Raw genomic sequence first — 18,860 nt, 5'->3', positions numbered from 1 at the left:
TTGTGTAGGGCTAACACCCTTACCTAGAAAAAAATAAGTTATAGAAGTATCGATGACAATTCAAAACCAACAAGACTTGGGAGAGGAAGGCCTCCTCTCAGGGAAACAAATATCTGAAGCAGAAGTGAGGATGGAACCCACAAGGAGGTGGATGAGAGGCTGAAAAAGCAAGGATCCAACTGGGAGAGAAGGAAAGAGAACCCAGAGTCAAGAAATTAGAGAAAAGTCGATGGCCTATGTTATATGGGGAGCAAAGGGCTTAAGTAAGTATTGATCTGAGTGTCCAGACATTGCAGGCTATGCAGATCCTGTAGGTTCTTCAAAAGAAATGGAGAAGTGATATTCAATGATAGCAGAGACAATATCTCAAATCTTGTATGGTTATTCAGTGATATTGCAGGTTGTTTAAGGATCTAGCTTTTTGGTGAAGGTCCAAGTTTCAGCAATGTATAACTAAACTATCATAGAGACAAACAACCTAATTTTCAATGTACATGAAACAAAACAAAAACAACAACAAAAGAATTAAATGCTTTCATTATTTAATTCTTTTGTTGTTTTTTTTGCCAAGAGAAATGTTCGTTGCCAGTGCCGCTGGACTGGCTCCTGTGCGGGTGGCACATAAAATACACCATTTTGAGCGTGGCCGTTGCCAGTACCGCCTGACTGGCCTTCGTGCTGGTGGCACCTAAAAGCACACACTACACTCTCTGAGTGGTTGGTGTTAGGAAAGGCATCCAGCTGTAGAAATTCTGCCAAATCAGATTGGAGCCTGGTGTAGCCATCTGGTTCACCAGTCCTCAGTCAAATCGTCCAACCCATGCTAGCATGGAAAGCGGACGTTAAACGATGATGATGATGATGATGCTACCTTAGAACTCCAAATTTCATGCATTTTGTGACAAGCTCTCCAAGCAAGTGCTTTCCATACAGCAAAGTCCTTTTCATTGCTTTCCATCCAAGTACCAACGTACTTGAAGGTAGTAACTTCCTTGCAAAGAGGTGGTTTGGTTGCTTGGGATTTTGACTGAATGTGGACAACTTGCGTCAGGACAGTGGAATGGCAAATGTTGACAAATTAAGAACATGATGGAGGACATGCTCGTGTGAAATCATTGAAGTGTCCAGAAGAACGGCCAAACTGAACTAACTTGAGGATCTAGAATTTCTTAGTCAAGCATAATCAAGAATTTTCAACCTAGTTAGTGTATGGACTTCCTACTGTTATAAGGATACAAGGCGATCTCATTAGCTCCAGAGCCACAATAAAATATACCTGGTGTAATCTGTAAAATGGTTGGAAAGCAGAGAAAATGTAAAGTAGAAAGGCCTCTTTACTCTTTTACAAAGACAAGACAGCTCTACTGGTTGTGCCATGATAATAGACACCTAATATAATCTGCTAAGTGGTTGGTAACTGGAAAAGCATCTAGCCATAGAAACCAAATCAAAATGCATATGCAAGATGTTGTCCTGCAGTCTGTCAAGCAAGACCATAAATCTGAATAGGAACCGACTTGGAATGTGACAACCTGCCAACATGGAAAGCAAATGCAAAATGATGATGAACTAGAACATATACAAGATAGACACACATTCTACTTCTTCTTTTTTTTTAATAATATGATAAGATACTTTCAGGTTTTTTGTATTTATTCATAATATTTGTACAACATTATCAGTGATATATGAGAATAGATTTTCAGTTATTCACTCACAATGTCAAACCAGGATAATTTTGTCTCTTTCTGCAAATATTTTAGATGGAATATGTATTTGAGTATTCTGGAAGAAAATCTTTATTAAAAATATCAAGATAGCAATTTACCTCACCAACACAGATATAGTTGTAGGCATATAAAATATAGTTTGGGGAAGTTAACAGTTACCTCTACTTTTCTGTGTGTAAATGTTTATGGTTTTATATATTCTTTCATAGAAAGAACTTTGACAAAAATGCTGTATCCAGGTTTAAAATAGGTATGCCATATCCCTGTGAAGAAAACTGAATGGATTGGTATGACTTCAGCTCCAAAATTCTACCTTGGAAAAGGAACCATAGTGAATATATTTAGAGTTACTGGTAATGCCACAAGGTTACCCTTCCATCAGCAGAGAAAATGGGCTTAATCCTTTAGCATTCAGATTATCCTGTCAAATGTAATGCCTACTTATTCACATTGTTTTCAATTGATCATACATTATCTTGTAGTTCTGAGATTTCCATGATGTGATTGCTTATTTTTAGGACATTGTGGAATAGGTATGAGAGACTGCATCCAGCTGGTTTGAACATAAAACAGCTAGAATATTTAGGCTGGATATAGCTGGTTTGAATGCTAAAGGGTTAAAACGTTTGTTACTGTGTTGTAATCAACTCTGACACTGATGCAGTTACACTCCTGTATGACTAACTACATGTGTAGTTAAGTTACTTTTTTGAGAGAATGACTTACCACAGATATCACACTGATACGGTTTCTCTCCTGTATGGATACGTATGTGTTTAGTCAAATCATCACTTCGAGCGAATGCTTTACTACAGATATCACACTGAAATGGCTTTTTTCCTGTATGAAGACGTTTATGCCTAGTCAGGTCACTACTTCCAGAAAATGATTTACCACAGACATCACAACGATATAGTTTCTCTCCTGTGTGAATACGTTTATGTTTTGTTAAGTCACTATTTACAAAGAATGATTTATCACAGACATCACAACGATATAGTTTCTCTCCTGTATGAATAGATTTGTGTTTAGTTAAGTCACTACTTCTAGAGAATGGTTTACTACAAATATCACACTGATATGGCTTCTCTCCTGTATGAATACGTTTATGTTTATTCAAATCACTACTTCTAGTGAAAGATTTACCACAGACATCACAGTGGTATGGCTTTTCCCCTGTATGAATGCGCTTGTGCTTAGCTAAGTTATTACTTCCAGTGAATGACTTACCACAGACATCACAATGATATGGCTTCTCCCCTGTATGAATACGTTTGTGTATACTCAAGTCATTACTTTGTGAAAATAATTTATCACAAACATCGCAGTGATACAGTTTCTCTCCTGTATGAGTACGCTTATGTTTAGTTAAGTTACTACTTCCTGAGAATGATTTATCACAGATATCACAGTGATATGGCTTTTCACCTGTGTGTATACGTTTATGCGTAATTAAATTACAAGCTTTGGAGAATGATTTATCACAGACCTCACAGTGATATGGCTTCTCCCCTGTATGAATGCATTTGTGAGTAGCCAGTTTCTCACTCTGAGAGAATGATTTACCACAGACATCACACTGATATGGTTTCACTTCTGTATGAATGTGTTTGTGTTTGATTAAGTGTTGATTTAGAGAGAAGGATTTACCACATGTATCACACTGATATGGTTTCTCACCAGTATGTATATGCTTATGTTTAGTTAAGTCACTACTTCCAGAAAATGATTTTTCACATATGTCACAATGATAAGGTCTCTCACCTGTATGAATGCGTTTGTGCTTAGTTAAAACACCATTCTGAGAAAAATATTTCCCACAGACATCACAATGATATGGCCTCTCTCCTGTGTGAATACGCAGGTGAGTGGTAAGGTTACTTTTTTGGGAGAATGATTTTTCACAGATATCACAGTAGTGTGATGATTTTCTTACTTCACTTTGCATCTTTTCAAGAGAAATCAATTCTGGAAATTCACACATTTTCTGAATAATTTTCTTTTCTCACTCCAGTATAAGGCTATTTTTCTGGTTTTTGTTTCGTTAGTTTACTCTTTATAAACAATTTCACTGCTATATTTTCATTAACTGTGATCTCAACTGATATTTGAAGATGCTGGAAACTCTTTGGAAAATCAAATGCAAAATCATCTGATACAGATATTTCACACAGCAATGAAGAAATATTTCACAATAAGTTACTAGACATTTGTATAAACAGGATCACAAGAGCTCTGTATAACATTTTCTTTTTTTTAGTTTTTAGAAGATGATAATTATTGATGATGTATCTATGTAGAGAATTCTTACATGCCAAAGTTTTCTGATAATCTGAAATAACACAGAAACAATAGTATAAAATATTGAAAATACTTAAAATGCAGAATCAACAGCAAAAAAATTTACATTTATATTCAGTTACACTGTAGAGAGCCAACACAAGACCATTTAGCAAATCATCGCAGGATGAGTATTAAAACTGGCAGGTCACATACTCTTGCTGCCAGAATAATGCCCTTCTAAAACAGCTTTCAAAAGGGAAAGAGTGGAAGAGCAGACACCACTTGGCATAGAACATTCATAACTAACACAAAGACAGGGCAATATCACATAGCTGGATGCACAGTAAACTGCAGCCAACAAAAACCAGTGGCATCAACTTGCTGTCCAATGTGCTCAAGAGTACAAGAGAAACACTTAAAACTCAAACAACTGAACGTTACATTTTAATTTGTCATTTAAATTATATCATACAACCTTGTGTATGATATAATTATTACATATTATGTAATATTATACTTATCATATGCAACAGAAGCAATATTAAATTCAAAACAGCCATCTCAATGTCATATTTAACATCATTAAAAGGCAAGTGTTACTGCAGTATTCGTCCAGAGATAACATCTCTTATGAACAAGCTGTGTTTAAAAGTAATATATATATATATATATAGCGTTGACCACTAACGTGGACAGTCAATGTGCTAGAAATAGATCACATCTTGTGTCTATTAAGACCTAAATTGTTCTCACCATGAAATATAGCGGAATACCAAAACGTAAGCGGGCAAGAAATTTAAAATCATTCCGCTATATTTCATGTTGAGAACAATTTAGGTCTTAATAGACACAAGATGTGATCTATTTCTAGCACATTGACTGTCCACGTTAGTGGTCAACGCTATATATAAAAATGTACTTTAATCCCCTGAGATTGCAGATGTTATTTCTGAATCTCTTTGATTCTTTAAATGTGCTAGCTTCCTGGTAATTAATCGATATTAATTAATATATGATTACTTACCATATTTTATAATTATATATAAAGGAGCCAGTTGTTAGTACATGGTGTTGATAAGACTCAATGAGAGCAAAATGTACCTGCCATTCTTGCTAGCCAGTGTTGGGGTGATCTTCGTCTCCTTCTGATATGTAGTGTTTTTAAATACAGCATATCCATAAATGAAGCTACTTCTAAACGAAAACCACAGTAACTTGCTCTACAACAATGTATTTACATTAAGTATGATACAGAGAGGCTACTGTAATGTATATCAAACTACACAAACGTAGATGATATTTTTCATTCTCAAAAATTGTCTTCGTTGATTTTGCCCAGGTGAGACTTGACTGACGAAATTTATGGTCTAAGGCACAACAGCTATGATATTAACTTTGGCATCGTATATTCACGTCTAAATTATCAAATTCATCCATTCATTTCCCCCACCCAATATTTCTGGGAGGGTAGTGCGGGATTGAGTCATCGGGTACCTTCCACCATAGGTTCTTATCAAAAACAATCGACATTAAACTATCCTGCTGGATTCCCAACTGAGACTAATGCATACTACCTAACATTTCGCTCTTGATCTACCCCTAGGTCTCTTGCCGGTTGGCTTAGCTTGAAGGATCTGTCTTGCTTATTCTTCCCTGCGACATCCTAATCACATGTCTGTAGTACCAGAGCTGTGACCTACGGAGAATTTTACGACTTGACCTGAAGAGACTCCGTGATCTCCGAGTCACACACCACGTCGAACAACGTTACTCCAGAAATCTATCCGAAGACATCTCGACCGGCTGTATTCGCCATGATACTTTATGGGTCATTATCCAGCTGTCAAGCAGGAAGATCTAATTGATAGAAATTTCAGTGTTATTTCTAGCAGATTGAACTTGATCGATTGTACAGCAACTTGAACTTACTATGCAGGGACTCCATCGGTGGATAGATGTTTAACCACAGGTCAAACAGGAATGAACGCACGTATGATCAAAGGCAGGTGAGATCTTTTCGTCCCCCACCAAAGATTATCTGAATTTTATAACATAAACAAAAGAATAACAAGAAACGATGGAGTTATGGAATACCTATCGCTACGTCACGAGAAAGAAAAATAGCACAGAATCAAGGAAGGGACGCAAAATATAGATAATTGAGAATTTTAAGAAAATAAAAAAGTCTTTTGATAATCGTAATTTCCAGTGTATGAAACATGAATCCTAAAATTAGAATCCCATCCGATCAGGTGCTATTTTCCTTCGCTGTGAAGGTGGGACAGCTACACCCACATCTCTGCCAAAGAAACATGTTGATCAATGTAGAAAGAACGATCGAATGAAAGAAACAAACAAACAACGTTATCAAAACAATAATAATAAAAAAAGAAAAAAAACGAATGGAACAAAGAAATACCTTGTATAAATGTTCATCAGTAAATAATGACGGTTGAATTGGTGAATCAGGGCTCGTCTCTTGTCTTACTTTCTGTATAAAAGATATGGCGACGGAAGTGAATTATTGTAAGCTCATTGGTCAGTTTTAGTCAGCTGATATGACGTAAGGCAAAACTGAAGGAAAAAGGAAAGAGATCTATAGGATAATTTAATCATTCTTAATGTATGTGTATATGTGTGTACATATATATTATACGTCTATGTATAGTAAGCATGGTTGCGCTCTCGTCGCTTCGACGAATGAGTGTTTCGATACAACATTGTCGCGCAATGTTGTCAATTCATTGTTATGCTGTATCATTTCATATAGGAATACAGAACTATTAGGGATTTGTAAATGTTGCAGTAGAGATCTCTGTTATCTTGCACGTCTTTAGTGTGTCCTTATAACGGAGCAGCAGGTGACCTTATGTATATGTATATGTATATATATATATATATATATATATATATGCGAGTAAAAATAAATACAAAAAAGGTGGGTTTTTTTGTATGATTGTGTATAGAGGAATATATTATTTTGCTTAAAAGAGTTCCAACACTGTCTGTTTTTTATGTTTTATTTATATTCCTGCAGAACTAATGTGGGGTATAGAATATGGAATATACAATATATAATATGATATACAATATACAATATAAAATAAAATAAAATAAAAATGGATGGCACCATGAAAGAAAGTATTGAATGTAGATGAAATATTGAGTGTTCAATATAAAGGATCAAATATATATATATATATACACACACACACAAACACTCTTACTTCTGCTAAATATTAATAAAAATATACATATACACACATTTTGTGTTCTATTTTTTCCTGTTTGCCTCAATATGTATGTATGTTTGTATGTTCTTTTCTTTTTTATCATTTACTTGTTTCAGTCATTAGACTACAGCCATACTGGGGCACCACCTTGATGAATTTTTAGTCAAATGAATTGACCCCAGTACTTTTTTTTTTTCAGCCTGGTACTTATTCTATTAATCTCTTTTTTGCTGAATTACTATTTGCAGGGACATAAACACACCAACACCACCTGTCAAGCAGTGGCAGGGGAAAGACAAAGACACAGACACACACACGTTTATATACATACATAGGCGCAGACGTGGCTGTGTGGTAAGAAACTTGCTTCCCAACCACATGGTTCTAGGTTCAGTTCCAATACAAGGCATTTTGGGCAAGTGTCTTCTACTATAGCTTTGGGCCAACCAAAGCCTAGTGAGTAGATTTGGGGTTAGGGTTAGGGTTAGGGAAGAAGCCTGTTGCATACATGTGTGTGTGTGCATCTTTATGTCTGTTTATATGCCTTCACCACTTGACAACCAATGCTGGTGTGTTTATGTCCTCATAATTTAATAGTTCAGTAAAAAACACCAATAGAATAAGTACTAAGGTCGATTTGTTCTACTAAAACCCTTCAAGGCGGTGCCCCAGCATGGCTACAGTCAAATGACCGAAACAAGTAAAAAGATAAATTTCTTTTATAGCAAATCTTTCATATTTACATTCCTTCCTCATCTTACTCACCTTTACCATTCCTGTTCCCAGCAAGTTCCTCTTTTCTTTTATCTCTTCAGTTTTACTTTTTTTCTTCTTTTTTTTCTAAGTTTAAAATCTGTAGTTAACCTAGTTTTCAGCAAATAAGTTTTATTTTATTTACTCTAATCCTCCCATCACCACCAAAAATGCAAGGTTTTGATATCAGAAATTTAGTAGGATTAGGTGATTTATTGCCACAGTATTTTATTTTTTATTTTACATTAGACATTTATAAATATATTTTGCTTACATTTGTAAATACAATTTATTTTAATAAAATGAAACTAAAAACCACAGGATTTTAAATTTTCAGAAAATGAAATAACTAATGCTTTTAAATGTAAACAATATATTTATATACTTCAAATACAAATGAAATATATTTACAGGTAAAATAGATATGATATCCCCCAAAAACTGAAGTTTAAAATGTCCCAATCCTAATCAGTTTCTTGGTAAAAAATTGTTTTGATTAAAAAATTTAGAAATTATGCATTCTAGTTTTCAGATGTTCAAAACATACAAATCTAAACACTTATTTAATTAACCCCAAAAGGATGAAAAGCAAAGTCGACCTTGGCGGAACTTGAACTCAGAATGTAGTGGCAGACGAAATACCACTAAGTATTTCGTCCAGTGTGCTAACGATTCTGCCAGCTCACTGAAGCAATCTCTCTTTCTTGATATGCCATACCTATAGGTATCAGCAATCATGTTTCTTTATTCCTTGTCACAGACATACACACACACACCTTATTGGATCAGTCTTTCTGAAGCCATCTGGTAAGGCCATTAAGTATCTTCTCTTTATCTTTCCAGGTTTCTTCATCTCAGTTTCTTGAATGTCACCAGCACTCAAGGCATTTTCTTCTCATATGGCCTCCAATGAACTGGACCTGCTGTCTCATGCAGTTGAGAAACTGTCTGATGGTCATAGCTCATCTAAAGACCTTGATGTTTGTTATTAACTGCACAGAACACAATCAGCATTCTTCTACGTGTTTTTGTGCTGCCTATTTAGCATTGCTGGTTCAATGCTTACTTATTTGACCTCAGCCATTTTGTTCCTGCCTCTCTTTCACTGTGTCTATGTGTGTGAGAATATTTCTCTTAATGAATATAAGCAGATGGGAAAATCAGATTCAGCTGATAAAGTGTAATCTCTCTCTCTCTCTTTGTATATTTCTGTGTACACCACCAATACCAGAAAGTACTGACCAAAACAGGTTCAATGTTCAATCACCTGTGCCAAATCACCAACATCCATGTGTAATCTTCTCATTCCATTCTAAGGAACTACATCTCTGCAGAACTGATAAGCTTTTGCACTTGTTTGTTGGTGTTTGAGGTGACACAATCACAGTCCCAGTTATGGGCCAAATAGTAGAAGATAATCTTATGGCCAAGGCATACAAACCTCAAAAGAGCTTTGGCCCATATATGTCAGACAAGCTCACTCATTTGTGGAGATACCATGATGACACATGAAACAGCTCCCTTGCCTAAGTTATTAAATATGCCCTGTGCTTCAGGGATAATCAGGAGTTAAGCAGGGATAAGCAGAGTTAACTGTGTGGTAAAATGTTTGCTTTCCATCCATGTTTTCAGGTTCAATCCCACTGCATGACACCTTAGGCAACTGTCTTCTACTACAGCTCCAGCTTATCAAAGCTTGTGATTGGACTTGGTAGACAGAAACAGAAAGATGCCCATTATATATATGTGTGTGTGTGTTTCTTTGTCTTGATATTGTGTGGAGGAATTAGATATTCTATATGCTGTACTATGTTAAATGATGAATTAAATGATAATGAAGCAATCAGAAAACAGCAAGAAACTCTGCTGTATCTTTCACAAGGAAAGTTATAAAATCTTCAAATTTTATGTAAAACATGCATGAAAATCATGCTTGAAATGAAATAGATGATAAAGCTAGTCCTGTTCCTCCTCCTCATCATCATCATCATTATGTCCATTTTTCAATGGTGGCATGGGTCAGACAGGATTAGTTGAGGTTGATTTCTACAGCTAGATGCCCTTCTTGTTGCCAATCTGCACCTGTTTCCAAGTAAGGCAATAATTCCCTGTGACCAATCAAGTTTTCACACAAGATTGGAAGTGAAGGATACTGCTTGCATCATAGTGGTGTCACTTATTTACAACTCTCAATGACAGTAACAAACACACACACACACACACACAAATATTTTTTCGGGTTTTGTAATTGTGAAATTTTTTCGCCATGAACGGTTTGTATTTTTAAACCAAATGTTGTTTTCTGGTGTTATATTTATTTTTCCTGAAGATGTGTAAAGGAATTTTGATTTATTAAGTCTCTTAATGAGTTCTTTATACTGAAATATATATTGAAGAAGATAAATATGTTCATTTAATTATATACATTTTTGCGTCGTAACTCCTTTATTATATATATATATATATATATATATATATATATATATACATGAAGAACTTCTTTTAATTTCCATCTATCAAATCCACTCACCAGGCCTTGGTCTACCTAGGGCTATAGTGTGACACCTTGTACTAGTGGGACTGAAACCAAAATCATGTTGTTGAGAAGCAAACTTCTTATAATACAGCCATGTGCCTGTGTACATAAGAAAATTTAAACCAGAATATACATGTGATACATGAAAGATTGTATATAAGATCCAGAATATGTATAACATATTACAAGTTTATTCTCTTCAACCTTTAAGATTCAAATTATTCTGTTAAATGTAATGTTTATATTTTTATCTTTTACTTGTTTCAGTCATTAGACTGCAGCCATGCTGCAGCACCACTTAGAAGAATTTTCAATCAAATCTACTGATATCAATACTTATTCTGTTGGTCTCTTCTGCCAAACTGCTAAGTTATGGGGACATAAACACTCAGCTTCAGTTGTGAAGCAGTGGATGGGGGGACAAACACACACACATATGTATATATATAATAATATTAGGGACAAAATCCAAAATTACAGGTAAAAATTCAATTAAAATCAATTTATAAAAAAATTTAAATTATTATCTTTATCTTATGATATTTACTTTGTAATATATTATACTCATTTATTGTGCTTTTAATTATTAATTTTTCTATATGTGACAGTGGATTTTCATTGATGAGTTCATGAACCTTGGTTCTTTTCCCTAAAACTATATATATATATATATATATATATATATAGATATATATACATGGTTTGATGAATAAGAATCCGGACTGTTGCCATAGTAATGAAGCTGCTTGGCACAGATTGACCTTGAACTCTGGTATACATGCATACTAAGATTTAACGTTCTAGCTTACTTCCCATTTACAGTAGTGCTTGGAAGAAAGGTGTGTAGCGTGTGATCGTAACATCGACCATGACAGAGAAAGCTGAGCAGAGGGTCTGCGTCAGATTTTGCCAAAAGCTTCGTGATACCTGCTCAGAGGTATACGCAAAGTTTTTAAAATGTTTTCATCATTTCCAACACAATCAAGGAAATCTTGTGCAACTGAAACCCAAGTGTCTCTTTGGTCAGCTGAAAGCAGTTTTGGCACAAACTTGGCAGACACACATCTCATACCCAAATCTTCAGTGATAATAGACTGAACTGAACCGTAACTAATCAGCACATCTTCTGATAACTCACAACTTGTGATTCGATGATTTCCTCCTCACAGCTGCACACACATCTGTAATGTTTTTCTCAGTTCTGCTGGTTGCAGGTCTCCCAGAGCGTTCGTCAATATTGACATTTCATCAGCCATCTTGGAAACATCTGAACCACTTGTACACTTGTGTGTGGCTCATACACTCCTCTCCATATGCTTTCTGAAACTTTGCATAGGCCTCTGAGCAGGTATTGTCTATGACAACTTTCTCTGTTATAGTCAATGCGATGATTGCACGCTACACACCTTCCTTCCAAGCACTGCTGTAAACAGCAGAAGTGAACTAGAATGTTAAAGCTTAGTGTACATGCACAGCAGAGTTCAAGGTCAATATTTGCCAAGCGGCTTCACTCTGCGTGCTTTAGCTTTGTTACTATGGCAACAGTCCAGATACTTGTATACATAAATACATCCATACAACAAGCCTCTTTCAGTTTCTGTCTACCAAATCTACTCACAAGGCTACAGTAGAAGACACTTGCCCAATGTGCCATGCAGTGGGACTGAACCCAGGACCATGTGGTAGGGAAGCAAACTCCTTTCTACACAGCCACCCCTGCACCTATTCACATTGTTTTGAATTAATCATACATTATTGCATAGCTTTGAGATTTTGATGACATGATTGTATGAGTTTTAGAATGATATTTTAGGGTAGGTGTGAGAGGCCAGATCTAGCTGGTTTGAACATGAAACAGGTAGAATATTTGGATGAGCTATGTTTGGATTAAATGCTAAAAGATTAAGGTATGATTAATATTATCTGTCATATGACAGGTAATTTTGGAAGTGTACCTTTGTCAGGAAACCTAGCATAAATCAGGAAACCTAGCATAATTCCAACATATAAATACATTTAACTTTTTGTCAAGTTTCTTGGTCCTTATACAAAATGATGAAATGCATATCAATTTTTAAAACAAAAATAATATTAATTACCTTAAAATAAAATTAAATAAAACAAATTTCTCATTTGTGCATTTCAGCACAAGTGTCACATGACAACTTGCTGGGGCAGCCTGCTGGAGCCTAGCAGCAGGTATAAAAAAGGGGAATTTGACAAGACAGTCAGTCAGATGCTGACACTCGTTGATGCTGCATCAAAGAGGCCAGGGAATAGAAGAAAGAAGTCATGCACCCAACACCAGAGCTGAAGACACCTCCGAAAGGGGGGGGGGCCGCCACGTCAAAACGGTAGAGGAGTAGGGGCCGAAACCGGACGTGGTTCCTCCTGATGATGTCTTGAGCTAACTGGATCCTATAAAGGAGCTGTTGTGGTAGCAGACCACGAAACATGGTTGAAATTCCTCCTTCATTTGCACTTACTCAGGAGATAAACTTCATTTTTTTTTTTCTTTTTCACTTCTGTAGGATTTAAAGTAACAGATCACCATATTTTTTTAAAAAACAACCACCAATATCTTGTATGCATGTGAGAGAAAGAGAAAAGTACCATAATGCAAAATCAACACAGAGAGTAATATTTTCAATTTATTTTTATTTTACTTTTGGATTATAAACTATGAAATAAAGTAAACATGTATTTTCCCCCAATACTGTACACATGCTATATTTCGATTTTTTTTAACTGTTGGTCTGACACGAACACCAACTCACATCATTCATTTCATATATGCCTCAATGTATTCATCCGTCATAACTACTGTCCTTTATTCCCTCTACTCCCTCATCTCTATGATCTTTCTCCTTTCTTTGTGTGTATATGTACACAGTATTCTTTTACTCACTGCCTGCTACAAAGCACTCATCCTGCACTTCTATGTTAACTCCATCTCCCATCTGTATGAATGATGTAAAGTGTGATGGGAAAAATAAACTAACATTGATATCAGCTATTGTTATACAGAGATGGAATATTTTCTTTTATAGTTTGCACATTTATTCGTAATTTCTTTGGTTGAAATATGATGACAAATTTCACAGTTGTTTACATCCATAACTGTATGTAGTATCAGAGAGGGCTTAGCAACTTTGATGGGGGAACAGATCACATTACTGGTGGGGTGGTTTTGGTCTCCGCCTGGTACCTAACTCTCACCTGTGGCTCCAAGTGGTTGCTTGCATATAACAACAGCCACACCCCAGTAAACTGTTTTGACAGATAGGTTAAACCAGGTGAGGGAATTTAATGGGTATGAAATCCTTGGTGAGTTACAGCTTGCTTACCTATGCATGAGAAGACTGCATTTGGTAGATTCTGTGGAAGGAAACTTCATGGTTCAACAGAGAGACTGGCAATGACAGCAATGCATTAAGGAGTGCAGAGAACAGGACGAGGCGTGTCAGGCAGTTTGGTTACCCAGTCATCTACTGCATCTGTCTTCACCCCCAGCTGTTCTGGCCAGGTCTTGCCACGGGATCAGCCATCTTTAGATGACTAAGTGGACCTTGTCACTCTTACAGATGAACATGACACATAATGTCAATTCTGAAGGAATGCTTTTACGAAGAATATCACAGTGGTAAGTTACCACACAAATATAGATATTATTGTGACACTATTAAAATACGATGTTCAAAAATTGTTAAGCTGTTAAATCCTTGTAGTGTCAGTACATTTATGGATATATAAGACAGTTTTACATAGATCAAACTTTGACATATGGTTTTAGAGTAGCTACATTATATACTTGCATCTGGTAAGAGGCAACTAAATAGTTGCTATCAGAGAAGCTATCTGGTCGAAAACATCAGTAAAAATAAGATTAACCACAACTTTCACAGGGAAAATAATCTTAACACATTTGTTAAGAATGATTGTTGAAATTGATAGTTATACTTCTGTATGAATACACACATGCCTAGTTAAGGTACTTTTTTGAGAGAAAGACTTACCACAGATATCACAATGATATGGTCTCTCTCCTGAATGAATACGGACATGTTTAATTAAAACACCATTTTCAGAGAATGATTTATCACAGATATAACAGTGATATGGTTTCTCTCCTGTATGAATACGTTTGTGTATAGTTAAGTTAATACTTTGAGAGAATGATTTACTACAAATATCACACTGGTATGGCTTCTCTCCTGTATGAATACGTTTATGTATAATCAAGTTACTTCCATAAGAGAATGATTTACCACAGATATCACAATAATAGGGCTTTTCACCTGAATGAATGCGTTTGTGTATAGTTAAGTTACTATTTCGAGAGAAGGATTTACCACAGATATCACAGTGAAATGGTTTTTCTCCTGTATGAGTAAGTTTGTGCTTAGTCAAGATATCATTTATGGAAAATGATTTACCACAGATATCACAGTGATATGGCTTTTCTCCTGTATGAACACGTTTGTGTGTAGTTAATTTACTTCTCTCTGAGAATGATTTACCACAGGTATCACAGTGATATAGCTTCTCTCCAGTATGAACACGTTTATGTTTAGTTAAGTCACCATTGTCAGAAAATGATTTACCACAGATATCACAGTGATACGGCTTCTCTCCTGTATGAATGCGTGTGTGTCTAGTTAAGCTACTACTTTGAGAGAATGATACACCACAGATATCACAGCGATACTGCTTCTCCCCTGTGTGAATACGTTTGTGAGTAGTTAATATACTGCTTTGAGAGAATGATTTGCCACAGATATCACAGTGATATGGTTTCTCTCCTGTATGAGTACGCTTGTGTTTTGTTAGGTTACCTTTCAGAGAGAACAACTTGTCACAAATGTCACAACGGTATGATGATATTTTTATCTCTCTAGGCATGTCTTCTGGAAAAATAAACCTTCCCAACAAATACTGCTACAATTCCATCAACTGTGATCTTTGTTGAAATTTGTGGGTAAGCAAAATTCTTTGGAAATTTGTCGGAGGTTAATTAGCATTTAACATTTTAGCATTCAGATTTATTTGTAAAATGTATTGCGTAAGCATTCACAGTTTTGAATTAATCACGCATTATTTTGTGGTTTCAAGATTTTAATGGTGTGTTTGTATATTTTTAGAATGACATTGGGAGAAGTTATATCCGGTCAGTTTTAACATAAATATTTGGGCTGGATATAGTTGGATTAAATGCTAAAGGGTTAGATTAATCTTTTCCTTGATGGTGAAAGCAGAGAAATGTCGTCCATAATCTCAGTTTGAAAGAAATATTTCCCTGTAATTCACCAGTGTCATATAAACAAGTTATATACCTGTTCTGTACAACATCTTCCTTCAGTCTCTCAAAGATGATAAACATTGATGATGCGGCTCATGCAAAACACTTCATTTACGCCAAATACCATTTGATATTCTGAAATAAAGAAACAGTACAAGATGCAGAGTTTATTCATACATGGACACACGTGTATGTTGGTATGTGTGTGTATATATATATATATATATGTATACATTCTTTTATTTTATTCCTTTACTTGTTTCTGTCATTTCACTGCAGCCATGCTGGAGCTCTCCCTTTAGTTAAACAAACTGACCCCAGGGCTTATTCTGTGTTAAGCCTAGTACTTATTCTATTGGTCTCTTTTGCCAAACCACTAAGTTACGGGGATGTAAACACACCAACATTGATTGTCAGGTGATGGTGGGGGGACAAACACACACACACACACACACATATACGACGGGCTCCTTTCAGTTTCCATCTACCAAATCCACTCACAAGGCTTTGATCGGCCTGAGGCTATATTAGAAGACACTTGCCCAAGGTGCCACACAGTGGCATGTGTGGTTGGGAAGCAACCACATATATATATATATATATACACACAAAGAGATGCAACAATGGATATTTTAATACATTTTTATGATATTAAATATTTACCTTAACAAACGGAATTTCAATTCATTACTACAACCACATAATTCAACATAATGTGACACCTTCACATTGTGTAACATTAAATACATATTAAAATATATTGGATAACAGTCTTCTCTCTCCAGAAAGGCAGCAAACTGGCAGAAACGTTAGCACGCTGGACGAAACGCTTAGTAGTATTTCATGTGCCATTACGTCTTGAGTTCAAATTCCGCCGAGGTTGACTTTGCCTTTCATCCTTTCGGGGTCGATAAATTAAGTACCAGTTACGCACTGGGGTCAATGTAATCGACTTAACCCCTTTGTCTGTCCCCTCTATGTTTAGCCCCTTGTGGGCAATAAAGAAATAAGAAACATAATTTTTATTGTTGATTAGACGTAGGTGAGCCCTACTGAATGAGATCAATGATCAAACACATTCCAGACAAGACCACCCACACCAACATTGTATATTCAGGACTATGTCATCCAATAGTTCTTAATTTTCTAAACTGAAAGGTATAACTGATGGAAATTTGGCTGTTATTTCTAGCAAGTGGAACGACCACACTGGGACCCTTTCAGTATCTCTGTTGTTTAGCACCAGATCAGCCATGATGAGCAGACATCAAATCGAAGTTAGGTTGTTTTAATGGATGTTAGGACAGATCACATTAACTACTGGGCATTCAGATTATTCTGCCAAATGCAATGTTTATTGATTCACATTCTTTTGAATCAATCATGCAATTATCTTGTCACTTCAAGATTTTAATGATATGATACTTTATTTTTAGAATGGCACTGTAGGGTCAGTGTAATAAATAGGACAGGAGGCGAGAACCAAACCTTGGTCGACACCTGCTTGCACCTTAAATTATTCACTGAACTCATTGCCAACCCTCACTTGCTGACTGCACCTCTATACAAGGTTTGTACCACTTTGACAAGCCAAGGAGCCTGGTCAGCTGCTGTTGAGATGTCAGGTATCCTAGGACCCTGTACTAGGGATAACAGTGGTCTGTCAAAGAAATGAGCCCTGCAAGGTGAAGTGGCTGCTGCAGTTACTGTCACTGGCCATTATCTGCAGCAACGCCATTGGGGTCATTAAAACAGAACAGGGTTGAGCACTTCGTGTGTTCTCGGGTGTATGACCAAATCAACCTCAAATCACACTCTTATCATTTTAGAAACAGTTCCTGACACACAAGATGTCATGTCTGGAATGCCGCTTGGTTACGGTTAAACAACAACGTCCACAATTTGATTTAAAGAAAAATATTTTGTTAGGCGTGGCTGTGTAGTAAGAAGCTTGCTTCTCAACCACATGGTTCTGGGTTCAGTCCCACTGCGTGGCACCTTCGGCAAGTGTTTTCTACTATAGCTTTAGGCCAACCAAAGCTTTGTGAATGGATTTGATAAGCGGAATCTGAAAGAAGCCTGTTGTGTGTGTGTTTGTCTCCCCACCATCGCATATCAACTGGTGCTGGTGTGTTTACGTGCATGTAAAATAGTTGTTCGGTGAAGAGACCGATAGAATAAGTACTAGGATTACAAAGAATAAGTCTCGGGTGGATTTCTTAGACTAAAAACCCTTTAAGGCGATTCTGCAGCATGGCCGTAGTCCAATGACTGAAACATGTAAAAAAAAAAAATAACAAGTGCACTCAAAGGGCGCAAACCTTCGCCAAAGCAACACCGACATCCTCTCAACGATTAACCAGAGATGATTTTTAAAATGAGAATATCTGAAATAAACTCAACTGCTCTCACAAACCAGAATACTAAAAATTAACCCGACCGCTCTCAAAAATTAAGTAGAAAAACAGGAAAAATAATCCAGAATCCTTGTCCGGTACCGGATCGATCCCAGAATCTAATCAGTTCGTGTCAGTCACGAGGCCAAACATCCCTGAAAGTTTGATCCGAATCTATTCAGTGGTTCTTGAGATATCTTGTCCACCAACAAACAAACACGAGTGAAAACAATACCTCCTCGTTCGCTAAGGTGAAGGTAATAATATAAACTACAGAAGAAATGTATGAGCTTTGTAGAGAAGGAATATTATAATGGAATAATGTTTTTCAATCAGAAATACTTTAAACTGAATACACGACAGAGTGTGTGTAAACAAGTTCTTTCATGTAATCTTAACCAACAATTAAGTCCGGCAGTTTCCCTTTCTCCATTTCTGGGCCGATTCTAACAATATTTATTAAACCCGCCTCTGATTTCTCTCGGAATTTCAATGATACATGGATACAATAAAAAGTCTCGGCAAACATCGATAATTAATCACCATCCGGGACAAAATTGAAATATTTTGATGTTGTTAGTTACATTATTTGAATAGATTTAAACAATAACAAGACAAATCAAGATTTTT

The 18,860-nt window shown here is 36.1% G+C and overlaps 1 protein-coding gene across 6 annotated transcripts in view; it reads right to left on the bottom strand.

Moving 5' to 3' along the window:
* Window positions 1-1,635: 1,635 nt before the first annotated feature.
* Window positions 1,636-18,860, bottom strand: part of LOC106882945 (uncharacterized) — a 28,765-nt gene continuing 11,540 nt past the window's right edge. For 3 of the 6 annotated variants that reach the window (XM_089343902.1, XM_089343903.1, XM_089343904.1), the window contains one exon: window positions 13,174-15,969. In XM_089343902.1, coding sequence (XP_089200028.1) covers window positions 14,490-15,437 — 948 coding nt within the window. In that variant the 5' untranslated portion in view covers window positions 15,438-15,969 and the 3' untranslated portion in view covers window positions 13,174-14,489. Of the gene's footprint in view, window positions 4,063-6,432; window positions 6,526-13,173; window positions 15,970-18,860 lie in introns of those variants that run through there. The other 3 variants (XM_089343901.1, XM_089343907.1, XM_089343905.1) reach the window with 3 other exon arrangements.

This window comes from Octopus bimaculoides, chromosome 28 (genome assembly GCF_046866305.1).
Source record: "Octopus bimaculoides isolate indiv1 chromosome 28, ASM4686630v1, whole genome shotgun sequence".
Taxonomy (NCBI): Eukaryota; Metazoa; Mollusca; class Cephalopoda; order Octopoda; family Octopodidae; genus Octopus; species Octopus bimaculoides.
The sequence above is the reverse complement of the archived record's forward strand: the minus strand, read 5'-3'. Positions and strand labels throughout refer to the sequence as shown.